We start from the raw sequence: 13,234 nt of genomic DNA on the forward strand, positions 1-13,234 counted from the left end.
ATCTGGAGAGCGGCGCTCATATCTTTTTCAGTAAAAGAAGGCATTCTGAATTGATTGGCGTTAGTTTGAAATTAATTGGAATTAAATTGGTAGAGTTGTGACTGTTTAAAGTATATATAAATTGGGTGGCTGGGTTAAAAGTGAGGTGGCCGGTCTGTGGGGGTGGCCAGTCTTTGGGTGACGGACGTTAGGTCTCAGACAACGCCCTCAGATATCAATTAATATGTTGTAGATATGTTACATCATCATTTAAAGCTTATCAATTGGGTGCTGACATGGCGCGTTCCAGAATTCTGGATTCTTAGTGCACAATAGCTACGTACCATTCCGTCTAAATTGACAAGGGTTTAGACCAACACCATAAAAAAGTCCCTGTAGCATGAGCTCTTCCGATGCTCAAACCAATAACCGCGCTTTGATTATAGCAGTCTGAGACCCTTTGTAAAAGACCCCTGCTAATCAGAATGTCGCAATCAACATTGATCCAACATTAGCCACTCAACAACCAATGGCCTTGAGGCGATGTCACTAACACTTGTAGCCGCTAACACAAGTTCCTGGTGGAATCGGGAGAGGCGGATTTCAAGTGCGGCTCTTCCGAGGATACAATCGATAGCGCAACATGGAGGCATTGCTCGATGAGGCAAAGGCCAAGACGTTTCTAGCCTCGGGGACCTGAGGCGACAGTTCAACGCTAACGCCTCCACGATATGCGCGCGGGAGGGTTACAGAACTGGGACGCGGCTAGTACGAAAAGAGCAGGAGAACAGGGTTTCGGTATGTTGCAACGGGACCACGAGGGTCCAACTCCCCCAGAGGCAAATGTCCAAGAAGGGAATTGATCTTGCAAAAGGACCTCGAGAAACTGGGAACTCAATGAGACGCGGCCGACGTCTCTGGTCCTTATCGCCGTGGTACCCGATATCGAAGTTCCAGAACCAACGGATGTTACATTCGCTCATCGTGTAATGCGATGGTATCACCGACGATGTGGTTTTAGATAAAGATGCGTTGCTGCCCCATGTGTAGATTGACTCTGCAGCCCAGATAATTTGAGCCAACTGTGGATTGTTACACAAACGACATCAAACCCCTCTTTACCATTACCAGGAAGAGGACAGCTCAAGCATGTCGTCCACAAATGTCGAGCCCAAGGGGCCTCACGGCCCCGAGGATACCTTCGAGACCTCGGTCTTCCCTGTCCCTAGCCCGACGGACATCGATGAGAAGAGTGACGCAAAGAACGCTGTTCTTGGCCCCGAGGTTCACGATGCATCCCATACCGATGAAAGCGACAGCGATAGCAAAGATGCCATTATTGTTACCGGTGCTGATGCCTCTCGCCACTTGCTCCCGATGAGAGACGACCACGATAGCGCTTTGACGTTCCGAAGTATTCTTTTGGCCTCCGGCCTTGCTTGTTTCCAAGCTGTCATGTACCAGATCTACACTGTTCGTGACTCTTCATCCTTCAACTTCTGTGGGACGTCATCTAATATGATCAACTATAGTTCAAACCCACCATGATCACCATCCAGGGTACCTTTATCGTCCTTATCTCCTACTTCATCGGCAACGCTTGGGCCTTTGCCCTCCCCCGCGGCGACAACTTCGAAGCTCGATGGAGAGCCAAGGGCAACACTGGTTCACTGCCCTTCCTGATCAAATTCATTAAGTTCATCAACCCTGGACCTTGGGGTCTCAAGGAACACGCCATCTGTGCCATCACAGCCACCTCTGCATCTAATGCCGCTGCAAGTGTTCAAGTATTTGCGGCTCAGGATCTCTTCTACAACATGCCGTTGAGCCCAACTACTGTTATTCTGAGTACCATTTCTATTGGTCTGTTCGGTTATGGTCTCTGCGGTATTATGCGTCCAGTTGCCGTCTGGCACGTCGATGCTGTCTTCTGGAGTAACTTACCAACTGTCAAGACTCTCCAGGGTCTCCACTGGCAGGAGGTCAAGGACTCTAAGCCTCTTCGAGTCTTCTGGTACAGTTTCGGTGGCATGTCCCTTTATGAGTTCTTCCCTGCCTACATCTTCCCCTGGCTCAACTCAGTCTCGGTTCCTGTAAGCTACACCCTCATTGGTTATACTTTACTCTTGCTAACCGCTTTGCGAAGTGCTTGGCTGCCATGAAGGCGACCGGAAACACTGCCAAGAACCTCACCCGTGTCTTTGGTGGCGCTACTAACAACGAGGGTCTTGGCCTCTTTAGCGTTTCTCTGGACTGGCAATATGTAAGTTAGTCTAAACACCAATATGAAACTTGAGCTGACAGGTATAGATTACCTCTTTCAACACCTCTCTTCCTCTGCCCCTACAAGCTCACATGGCTGTTGGATTCGTGGTCTGCTATATCGTCATGGCTGGTATCTACTACGGAGATGGTTGGGGAGCCAAGTCCCTGCCTTTCATGTCTACTCGACTCTTGTTGGCCAATGGTACTACCTACCCCGTTGCTGAGGTTTTCGAAGGCGGAGTCCTCAACGAGTCACGCCTGTTGGAGTTTGGTCTTCCCAGATTGACTGGTACCTTCGCTTACGCCATGTTCATGGCCAACGCTGCTGTAAGTCACCCACTCTACCTTGATCGTACCAAAAGCTAAACTTGCAACAGATCGGTGCTCTCATCCTTCACTGCATCCTCTTCTGGGGCAAGGACGTCGTCAAGGCTTTCAAGAGCGCCAGGGAAGGACGATATGACGACCGCCACCACGAGCACATGGCCAAGCACTACAAGGAAGCTCCATGGTGGTGGTATGTCACTGTCCTCGTGGGAAGCTTTGTTCTCGGCTTGATCGTCGTCATCAAGGAGAACATTACTCTCCCTGCTTGGGCTTACGTGGTCTCACTCATCATGGGTTCCATCATTGCACCAGTCGTAAGTTAAAAAGGTCCATGATATAGCCAGCAGAACTGACCTTTGTTCTAGAGCACTCTCCTTTACTCTCGTTATGGAAACGGTATTGCGACCAACAACCTTTCCAAGATGATAGCTGGTCTTATGCTTCCTGGCAAGCCTGTCGGTAACATGTACTTTGCTGCATGGTCTCACAACGTCATCTCCAACGCTGTCAACCTGTCTGGTGATCTCAAGATGGGCGAATATCGTGAGTTTTACTCATCAATCTTACCAAGTCTATACTAACTAGGATACAGTCAAAATCCCTCCTCGTGTCATGTTCCTCACTCAAATCTGGGGAACTATTCTTGGTGGCTTTATCAACTACGCTATCATGATCAGCATCGTCGGCAGCAACCGAGACCTCCTTCGTGACGGCGATGGTAACTCGTCCTGGAGTGGTGCTACCATGCAATCTTACAACACCAACGCAACCTCTTGGGCTCTTGCTGGTTATCTTTACAAGCTTGGTGGTACTTATGAGCTCGTTCCTTTCGGTCTGCTTGTTGGTGCCGGTTTGGTTGTGCTCCACCGAATCTTTTACAAGGTACATTTCCCCGGTCATCAACTTTTGTAACAACCGACTAACAGTTTCCAGTTTTACCCCAAGATCAAGAACTTTGACGTTGCCGATGTCAACTTCCCCCAGTTCATCCAGTTCGCTGGTTATATTCCTTACAACCAGAGTCAGACTTGCGTTATCCTGAGCCAGATTCTCTCCGGCTTCTTCGTCCAGTTCTACCTCCGAAACTACCGACCTCGCATCTTCAGGGACTACTCTTACCTTGTCACTGGTGCTTTTGACGGTGCCAGTCTGACAGTCCTCTTCATCCTCTCTTTCGCCGTGTTTGGAGCTGGTGGCCCAGGACATCCTTTCCCAAGCTGGTGGGGAAACAACGTCAATGGCAATTATGATCTTTGCCCTGTCCCTGAGTAGTCGAGAAGTACTCAAAGTTTTGGGTCCGGTGGTCTGGAAATGTGCCTGGAATTTGCCTGTGCATTGTTTAAACTCGTACTTTAGCCTCTGTACCTTATACCCCAGCTAGCTATTTCGAATCAAATGTTCATTCAAGTACATGTGTCATTTATCGTGAAAGCTTTCTTCTTTGAGATGTTTGGCTTTGAGTCACCCTCGACCGCCAGTTACTGACAAAGTCCCCTGAGGAATAGCCTACGAAAAGTCCCATACAATCTCAGCCCCGGCAATGCTTGCCATTCTCCGACGTCCTGACCTACTGCTGCCATAGCTCCTGTTACTTACCGGTCCTGTCTTGTAAGGGAAGTTTGATCGTCGTTCTTGTTCCCATCATTCTCTGACCGCGTGGCCTTAGCTTCCTCCTGAGTCTCATCCCTTTCCCTCAAAGTGTACCATTCTCCTCTCTTTTCAATGTCAGAATGCTCTTGATACGCCCTATCGATAGCATCGCGAATCTTCTCAGTGAAGACAACCTTCTTCTTGTGCCTAATGAGTACTCCCACGAACTCCTTCCGCGTCTCCTCTCGAGCTCGTGGATACTCTCTGAAGATACTGAGAAACAATTTCTCTGTGATTGAGAGGGATGACGTATGCGTCAAGACTATATCTAACATCAAAGGTTTGGCACCAAGCATGATCTTTTTAACGTGGCTTGGTGAGAGCTTAATATCTGAGTCAGACTGCAAAACAAGTGCCAAAATATCCGCCTGATTGCCGGAATATTCAGTCCCCTTTTCGCAAATCCATATCGCGATATCTTGCAACTTTCCGTGAGCTGGACCAAGGCGCTCAAGTAAGAACTTAAGCTGGAGCAACGATGTGGTTGCTTTCAGCATGCCGTCAGTGACCAGAAGTGACGAGTTTCGAGGCCAGATTGACAAGAGAAGCTCAGTATTCTCTTCCGGTTGACCCCACCTTCTGTAAGGCGAGTTCATTGACAATATTTTAATCACGAGACCCTCCGTTACTTCGACGCCGGGCTGATACTCTATGAGCGCTTTCAGGGTCCCGAGATCTGTTTGAGACTCGAGCATATCGGGGGTGATGTGAACTGAAAGCTCGCGAGCCTTGCTAAGACTATTGAAAGCATGCTTTGAGAGGCCAATGTTCAGCATCCTTGGAGTTAATTCCAGTCCCCCACTATGATCAAAAAGAACCTCCAGGTTTTCCTGACTTGGCCGTCTCTCTTCGCTGAGGAAACGAATGATAAGATCTTCGGACACTGGCTTTTCTCCTCTCTTGACAAGGAGAAAGGACAGTAAATCACTGGGCTCTAACCGAGCTGCAGCTATGATGTCGCTATCTGTGATATCGAGTGTTGTTGAGTGCTGACAAATGAGTCGGGGTATCTTCTGGCTTACACCATAACCGCTACGAGAAGCTGCAGACTGGAGCGCCAGCGCAAGAGCAGTGTCTCAGTTTGCGTCTTTCAAAGCGGGTGAGGCACCGTGTTGAAGCAACTGGAGAACAAGTGACTCATCGCTGTACTGACATACCAAGTGTAATGCTGTACCATGAGTTGCATGTACATAGTTGACGTCGACCCTCTTTTCCAGGATCAGTGATATGATGCCCCTGTTGTTTCCCTGTAAAGCTGAAAAGAGGGGAGTCTTGAAGCTTCCCGTGGTTTTATCCAGGCTGGCTCCATGTTCGATCAAAAGCTTAGCGATTTCGAAGCTGCCAATGAAAGAAGCCAGCTGGAGCGGGCTCTCCGGTTCATCTGTTCCATTATCAGCAGTGGCACCGTACTCAAGTAGAATTCGAACAATGTTGGTGCATCTCTGTGTAGTTCGGTAGTCCACCACCTCTGAATTCAGGTACTTTTGGTGTCTCGTTCCACGTTGCTCCAATTGCTGTTGCAATGGTGATGCGCAAGCCCATAGCGTTAGCGTAATTGGGTCTCCCGGCTGAGACGATCTCGCTCGGACGTTTGCGCCTCGTTGTAACAATAGCCGTATAACTTCAAAGTTCAAGTAGTAGCAAGCCACTTGCAACGGGCTATCCTCCTCTTCATTGCTGCCATCGACACTCATGCCTTGTTGAATTATTCTTCTCACCAGAGGAACAGAACCTGAGGAACACGTGAAGAGAAATCTTTTGGGAGTCGGGGGCACATAGTCAAGTAGAAGATTGAGTGTTCTGTAGTCAGTAGACTTTCCCATTGTGAGTGAGTCCAAGGTTTCGTCGATGATCTCAGATGGATCCACCCCGTCAATGAACAGCTGTTCAAGAAGCGCCTCAACAATGGAAAGATCTCCGCTTCTGCATGCTTCTTGAAGGCTGGAACTGTCGACTTTTGCGCCAGCCGCAATCAGTTCATTGATCATTTGAAGACCTGTATTCCCTCCCACAGCACTCGAAAGAGCACCAGTAGATTTAGAAACATCTGCACAAGATTCAAGAAGCAGTCTTACTATGCGCAAATCTGCTTTTTTAATCGCTGCTAGCAGAGGTGTTCGGCAGTCACAGTCATCGACTTCAATGTTGACGTCAGCGCCTTTCGACAAAAGCATTTCGACGAGGTTGACATAGCCTCCAGAAATAGCAGCATGCAAAGGACTCGCATCTCGAGCCTCTATACTTGTCACATTCGCTTCCTTGTGGCCCCGGACATTGACTAGAGCATTGGATTCTAGTAGCAGCTCTGTCATGGCGTGGTCTCCTTTTTGACAGCTTATGATAAGAGGATGTTGGAGGCGGCCCTCTTCATTAATCAGTGAGGGGTCTGTCTCGAGGAGTAGTCTTGCGATTTCTGTATGTCCTTCTTGTAGAGCCATCTGAAGCGTGCTTGATGATACAGCTTCCCTCTCGTTCTCTGACTTTCGTTCCGTTTGGAACTTCAACTTAGAATCTGCGCCATGTTGAAGCAGAAGCTCGACGATGTTGAGGTGACCACCGACAATGGCCGCGCGCAGGGATGTGTGCCAACGACCCTGTATCACATTTGCGTTTGCTCCCTTGTTCAATAGGCTCTGGAAAATCTGTAGCTGGCCAGTCCGTGCCGCAGCCTGTAGAGCACTCCCGTAGTAGTATCCCGTGGCGTCAATGTCGACTCCTCGAGATAAGAGCAACTCGACAAGAGGAGCTTTGCCGAGAACACAGGCCATCTGAAAAACTAGCTCATATCTTGTGTCTTCCAGCTTGCTTGTATCATACTTCTGTACAAGGAACTCGAGTACCGCTCCTGGTCCTTGTTCGAAGACGTACTCCAAAGACGGGGCCTGTAAAAAGCGGCCGTCTGGGTCAACGATAATGCTATGGAAGGTCTGTCGCTCTCTATCACCTTCAAAGAACGCGAGAATTTTAGCTAGAAGAACCTTGCCTCCATCACAATAGTCTGGAAGTTGGTGACCACTGTCCAATAGTCTTGTTGTAGCCGCCATAGCTTCCATTTCTCTCTGCACTGCTCCCATAAGAGCCGAGTCTCCTTTTCCGGTAAGCTTGGCATCTGCTCCAGCTTCAAGCAGCTCTTTTACCACGACATCTGGACGGACTCTCGCTGCATATTGAAGAGGATAAACATCCTTTCCGCCTAGACTGTTCGGATCGGCCCCTAGCTTCAGCAGTGTTTGGATGACTTTCTGCTGCTGAGGCATTGTTTTCTCTCTATAATATCTCGCATAGTAGGGCAGTTTATAGCTATCAAAAGCGCTCAGGCCGACTTGCAAAGGACTGACAAGACGGGGGCCGTCGGTCGACCGTGAGCCACCTGCTTCACCAGTGACAGTTATAGGGGCACTGGCAAGGCGAGGGTCGACAGACTGCCTCCAACGTCTCAGATACCTGGGTTTCTCGTCTTCTGGAACGTTGGCGTTGACATCGATACCAAAGTCGGATACGAGATACTCGATGATGTCAGGCTGTCCCTTGCTACAAGCCGCATAGACCAATCGGCGTAGAAGGAGTTCGGAATGAGATTCATCGACCTTTTGAGAAAGGAGAAACTTCAATGTCTCAAGATCCTTTCCAGCAGCGCCTATCAGTGTGTTTTCGGGAATTGAAACGCCTTGTAAATCACAACTAAGATTAAGCAAGCTCTTGATTACTGAGACGTGACCCTCCTCTGCAGCTTTGTGGAGGCCTTCCAGGAGATCGTTGTATTGCAGTAGTTGCTGGTGTTTGCAACCCATGATAGCCTCCATAACGGCTACATTACCAGAAGTGCAGCATGCCAGAAAGTCTGCTTTCAGAGCATGTGGCTCAATCACCGCGACTTTGTACTTTTCTTCTCCTGGTGGAAGTTTCAGCCTCAACTGGTCAGTTTGTTCTGCCGTGCAGCCAACTTCAGACGCTTTGGCAAAAGTAAGCTGCAAGATATCGTGACGCCCTTGAGGTATGCTCTCCAAGGTTGCGTAGATGCGTTCAATAAAAGGACCCTTCATCCTCGATGCGTGATCGAGTAACATCTTAACGGTGCTCAAGTGTCCGTTGGAGGCAGCTGCCTTGAGAGCAGTACCAACCTCATAATCCCAGAATCCCAAACTTTCCTTTTGCTCCAGTAATACCTTGACAACTGCGTCCTTCCCTCCGGCAGCACTAGCTTCAAGAGGGCGGTTCTTCTGAGAACCGTCCTGGGTATCATCATCTCTACGGAGAAAATCCCCTTGATCATTAGCGAACATCTCCATTCCATCATCAGTCTCGACTCGAGTGATGTTGTCACGGGCATCTGTATCAGCGACATTTTCGGCCGTTTTGGCGTTCCGCTTGTAAAGGTGCGGCCACAATTTAGAGCGGGGGTGTTTATCCCTTCCAGGAGAAGCCTCCCGATATAGCGGCCTGTATGGCGAGGGTCGAGCTCTGCTGTACTTGGGACCGGGCGGCTCGTAAAGGAACTTGTAGCCTCGTTCCAGGAACAGCATAATGATCCCCTGATGCCCACCTTCAGCAGCGGCATGGAACGCATCTGGAGATGAACCTTCGGCATGGACATTCGCCCCCGCGTCAAGAAGCCTCTCAACAACAAGCTTGTGACCATAGTACGCTGCAGCTTGCAACGCTGTGCCAGAAGCCCCCGTTTTCTGGTGAAGATCTGCACCTTCTTCCAGCAGGATACTGAAAATATCTGCGTGACCTTTCACAGCGGCGACATAAAGAGCATTGCCTTTCCGCTCCTCTGTGTTGACATTGGCACCACGCTGGAGTAGCTCTTTGACCGTGGATTTGTGGTTCATCAAGCAAGCCGAGCGGAGTGGCGTGCCGAACTGACCTTCGGCTTCGATATCAAGACCTTGTTCCAGGAGATACCTGACGATATCTGTATGGCCATCGAGAGCCGCAATTGCAACCGCATCTTTTGGGAAAATGTCTTTCGCATCAGATGATGTTTTGGATAGCTGGCGTTGTAGTACAAACAACTGGCCACCTTTTATCGCCTTGGCCAACCGCATCTTGTTTTTGTCCGGGGTTTCCTTGTCTATAAAGCGCTTGAATTCTGGCCTGAGAAGCTGATAGATGACCCTGATGAAGCCATACTCCGTTGCCATCTGTATGACTTGCTCGTAGTCATCTTCGGAGTCAATAGTAGCATCGTGCCTAATGAGACCGAGCACGATATCTTCATGCCCTCCCTGAGATGCAGCTTGAACAGCACTCTGAAACTTCGAACCACATTTCGGAGATGCGTCGTTTTGAAGAAGCTTCTCAACAATCTCTTCATATCCTCTGAAACACGCAACATGCAACGGACTTCCGTATGCACCGCATTCGATGTTCAACTCTGCACCCTTCTCAATCAAAGTCGTCACAGTTGAGAGATGACCTGTAGCGACGGCGAGGTAGAGTGCGGTGTGCCCAAGGTCATTTCGTTGGTCCCAGTCTATATCACTCTCCGATTCTGAAAGAAGAGTCATCAGGCCGTCTATACCAAAGACAGCTGCTAAGAAGAGAGGAGATGATGTTTCGTTTTGTATGGCATCAAGAGCCGGCTTCATAGGGTGATCCCGCGGCAGGAGTGTTGCAATTTCCTTCGCAATTTCCAGCCAAGCTTCGAAGGAAAGGCTGACATCATAGTCTTCATCCTCAAAGACAAAAGACAGCGTGTCTTGAAATAGCCTCTCTTCCTTCTTGGCAACCTTTGAACTCTCAAAGTGGCTTGCCCAGTGCGTAGCAGCATAGAAGAAGAAGCCTTTGACTTGCTGTTCCAGGCTTCCGTTGTCAGGCGGTCCACGCGAGCTGGCCTTTATGCAGATCGATGCCAGAAGACTATGAGCTACTGGAGCGGAGAACAGAGATTGTTGGGTACGTATGAAGTATTCTCTGACTGAGTGATGAGCAAGTCGGACGATTTGGCGATTGAGGTCTATAATCACCAAGTTCGAGCACACAACAGATATGTCATACGTCGTGCAATGGACATTCCCTATGCTTGCGGTAGCGATGACAGCTAATAACGCCTCGGGAGTCAACGGTGCTTTCATGTACAGCAGCCAGGAGAAAGCTTGGATGGCTAGTTGTCGCGGTGTGTCTCCTGATTGTAGGATCTGTCCCAAGTCGTTCTCGTAAAGCTTGTCTAGATCTGAGAGAATGTTGGACCGTAGGGCCGGAAGAAGATCATGTTCGTTCTTGACCTTGCGAAGCTGCTGTATCTGTCGATGGACCCATAGAAACCTAGATCAAGTCACGTCGTCAGGCCAGTAATCGAAAGGTGAGTAAAAAAGAACTTACATTTCGCCCCCACCATGTAGCAACTCCTTTATCAGGCAGCTTCTTGTGTTTGGCGAGAGCCTCCCACTGATGAGTTTGGCGTCGTCAATCTTCCGAGTAATGAACCGGGCCATGTCATTGTGGACTTGGTCTGCTGCCACAACTATCTCTTTCGCAGTCGGTAGCGATGAGAGGATATCCGAGCTATTTCTGCTCGTGATAAACACTTTGGCAACATTCTCAGCCCTTGACATGATATCAGATAATGACTGCAAGAGAAGACCGCAACTCTCGTCTTCAACCTGCTCGACACCGTCGAGTAATATTGTGATGGGGTCTTCACGGGCCACTTGAACGATACGGTCTACACAGTCTTTCCTACTCAGTCTAGGAAGGTCCAGGCCCTGAAGAGTAGCAGACTTCGAACGATTCTGGAAGTCGGAGTATAGAAAGTCGCGAACATCGCTTTGACTTTCTGTAATCGTCAGCTGACGCAGGATACTACGGAGGATTCCGTCTGCTGAGGATCTCCCCAGTTCTGACTCGCTTTGGAGATCGTGCAATGATCCGAGACACCACCTCTAGGTCCTGAAACATGGTTCCATATTGTTGGACATCGTTAACCGTCACTTGAAGAAGCAGTCTGACAGCCGCCCAGGGCAGCGAAGCGTTGCTGGCATCAAACTGCACAGCCGCATCGCCGACTGCTTTGAAGGAATCAATCCATTTGGCGATCTTTTCCAGGACATCTCGGATAATCACGACTTCTCCATTTGAGCGTTTGAACTTCCAACGCTTGCGGAGACTGGTAGCTTTGCGGTTCTCCGCTGCTTCCAGAGCGGCGGCTAGAATGTCGCGCTTATGGGTGGCAGCCTGGCCAAGTGCTGTTTTTAAATCTGCGCTGAGGGAGCTGAAGGCTTGATCCCAGAGACTCTGCGCATTTTTATCACTTGAAGGAGCCATTTGCGTCGCCATGATGGTCTAACGAAACTGACGCTTCTTCGTTTCGCAGTATTACTCCGCTTCTAACTTAGTTTGCAGGTGCCCAGCCCGCGATGATAAAGACACCAAGTTTCAGCCGCAGACCTCGCGACGCTTGACTTTCTGGGCCGTGGCTTTAGGGGCTTGCCTTCACGCGGATGGGATGGCGTCCAGTAAAATGCTGACTGCATATGCTGGGTGTAACCAATAGATGCATTCTCAAGGCCACAGTCTCATCTATTGCGTTATCGGTCAGCTCGAGACATTGCGGGCTGTATGCTGGTGATGGCCATCGACAACAAGTCATGTAAAACCTCTACATGTTCGGTAATTATGCTCTAGTGCATAAGAGGTGGAATCAAGAACTCGGTGCGACTAAATTGCGGTTGGCGCCCAACCCTGAGCTTGTCCTGCTTCTCCAGCCAGGCAGCCAGGCGAGGGGACGCGAAAAAAGAGCGAGATTGTTCGCTTTCGGTCAACCGTCGGCCTCAAGCTAACTCTACAAAAGAAAGGTCGCGGCCTCGACAACCGACAATAGACTCCAACAATAAAGATTCTGTATTTAAAGAATTCCTCTAGTGAAACAACCATACCCGACCCTCTTCAATCTCCTAAACGCCATCTCACGCACCATCATGTCTTCACCAAAGACAGTCGCTTTCTTTGGCGCTAGCACAGGCGTAGGCCTCTCAGCGCTGAAGCATTCACTGGCTGCAGGGCATAACTGTGTCGCATTATGTCGAGTTCCGGCAAAACTCGAGGCTCATGTCTCCCCAAAAAGCTATCCAAATCTACAAATCATTGAAGGCAATGCCCACGACATCAAGGCAGTAGCTTCTTGTCTGAAGAAGGACGATGGTTCAATCGTGGATGCGGTTGTCTCCACGATCGGCAGCAAACCAATCATTCACAAAATGACGATTGATGATCCCAACTGCTGTCGGGTCGGCATCGCTGTCCTTCTTGATGCTCTCGCGCAAATACGTGCAGAGGGTGCCGTTGGAAGACCGCATATCACTGTCTTTAGCACCACTGGCATGTCAGACTTTGGGCGCGATTATCCCCTTCTGTTGTACCCTATCTATGCAATTGCTTTGAAGGTCCCCCACGAAGACAAAAAGATCATGGAGACCAAGTTGGCCGATAGTGGTGAGGACTTTACCATCGTGCGGGGCAGTTTGTTGGTGGACGGTGAGAGTGAAACGCCAGTGCGCGTGGGCATTGAGGACCCCAAGAACGGGATAGAGTCTTTGGAGATCGGATACACCATTTCAAGAGAGGACGCTGGGAAATGGCTGGCAGATAAATTGCTGGTAAAGACGCATGCTGAGTACGTCAACAAGATTGCATCCATCACCTACTGAGGGGTCCAACGGAATAAGGTGCATTTAGAAGGCGTTGGGAATTGCTTGGGAACACATTGGACGTGTAAATAAATTAGCTCGTATTATCTAGTCTTTACTTGATACAAAAAATAATCATCTAAGCAATAAAGATTCCCAGGCTGTCTTGAATCAACTCTTGGTGTCCTATTCAGAGAAGTTGACATGATGACCTGATTACCCCCTGAGGCATCGGTGCTGGGGAGAATCAGAATGGTACAGTTGTCCCAAAATGCTTTAGCGCTTATCTTCACTTTCAGATAACCTATCAGGGCTATAACACTCGGTATCGCAGCTACTTATCAGTCATGCTTGGGGATCAGAGTAAATGGATAAGAATAGAT

At 49.2% G+C, this 13,234-nt stretch overlaps 4 protein-coding genes across 4 annotated transcripts; 2 read left to right on the forward strand and 2 right to left on the reverse strand.

Annotated features, from left to right (window-relative positions):
* Nucleotides 1-1,030: 1,030 nt before the first annotated feature.
* Nucleotides 1,031-3,959, forward strand: FOIG_14671 (uncharacterized protein). Its single transcript, XM_031215948.1, has 8 exons — nucleotides 1,031-1,452; nucleotides 1,512-2,072; nucleotides 2,126-2,242; nucleotides 2,290-2,571; nucleotides 2,622-2,885; nucleotides 2,937-3,114; nucleotides 3,164-3,453; nucleotides 3,505-3,959. The coding sequence occupies exons 1-8, from the start codon at nucleotides 1,129-1,131 to the stop codon at nucleotides 3,841-3,843; spliced, it is 2,355 nt and encodes a 784-aa protein (XP_031054324.1). The 5' UTR covers nucleotides 1,031-1,128; the 3' UTR covers nucleotides 3,844-3,959.
* A 118-nt stretch (nucleotides 3,960-4,077) lies between these two features.
* Nucleotides 4,078-4,997, reverse strand: FOIG_14672 (uncharacterized protein; the record flags this gene model as incomplete). Its single annotated transcript, XM_031215949.1, has 2 exons — nucleotides 4,078-4,138; nucleotides 4,168-4,997. The coding sequence occupies 2 exons, from the start codon at nucleotides 4,995-4,997 to the stop codon at nucleotides 4,078-4,080; spliced, it is 891 nt and encodes a 296-aa protein (XP_031054325.1).
* A 300-nt stretch (nucleotides 4,998-5,297) lies between these two features.
* Nucleotides 5,298-11,704, reverse strand: FOIG_14673 (uncharacterized protein; the record flags this gene model as incomplete). The annotated part of the gene is made up of 3 exons (XM_031215950.1): nucleotides 11,152-11,704; nucleotides 10,549-11,108; nucleotides 5,298-10,491 (listed from the first exon to the last, which is right to left on the reverse strand). Exons 1-3 carry the CDS (start codon nucleotides 11,500-11,502, stop codon nucleotides 5,298-5,300), a joined length of 6,105 nt encoding a protein of 2,034 aa, XP_031054326.1. The 5' UTR covers nucleotides 11,503-11,704.
* Nucleotides 11,705-11,952: 248 nt separating this feature from the next.
* On the forward strand, nucleotides 11,953-13,015 carry FOIG_14674 (uncharacterized protein). The gene has a single exon (XM_031215951.1). It carries the CDS (start codon nucleotides 12,144-12,146, stop codon nucleotides 12,870-12,872), a length of 729 nt encoding a protein of 242 aa, XP_031054327.1. The 5' UTR covers nucleotides 11,953-12,143; the 3' UTR covers nucleotides 12,873-13,015.
* The last annotated feature ends 219 nt before the right edge of the window (nucleotides 13,016-13,234 follow it).

The sequence above is a fragment of the Fusarium odoratissimum genome (genome assembly GCF_000260195.1).
Source record: "Fusarium odoratissimum NRRL 54006 unplaced genomic scaffold supercont1.43, whole genome shotgun sequence".
Taxonomy (NCBI): domain Eukaryota; kingdom Fungi; phylum Ascomycota; class Sordariomycetes; order Hypocreales; family Nectriaceae; genus Fusarium; species Fusarium odoratissimum.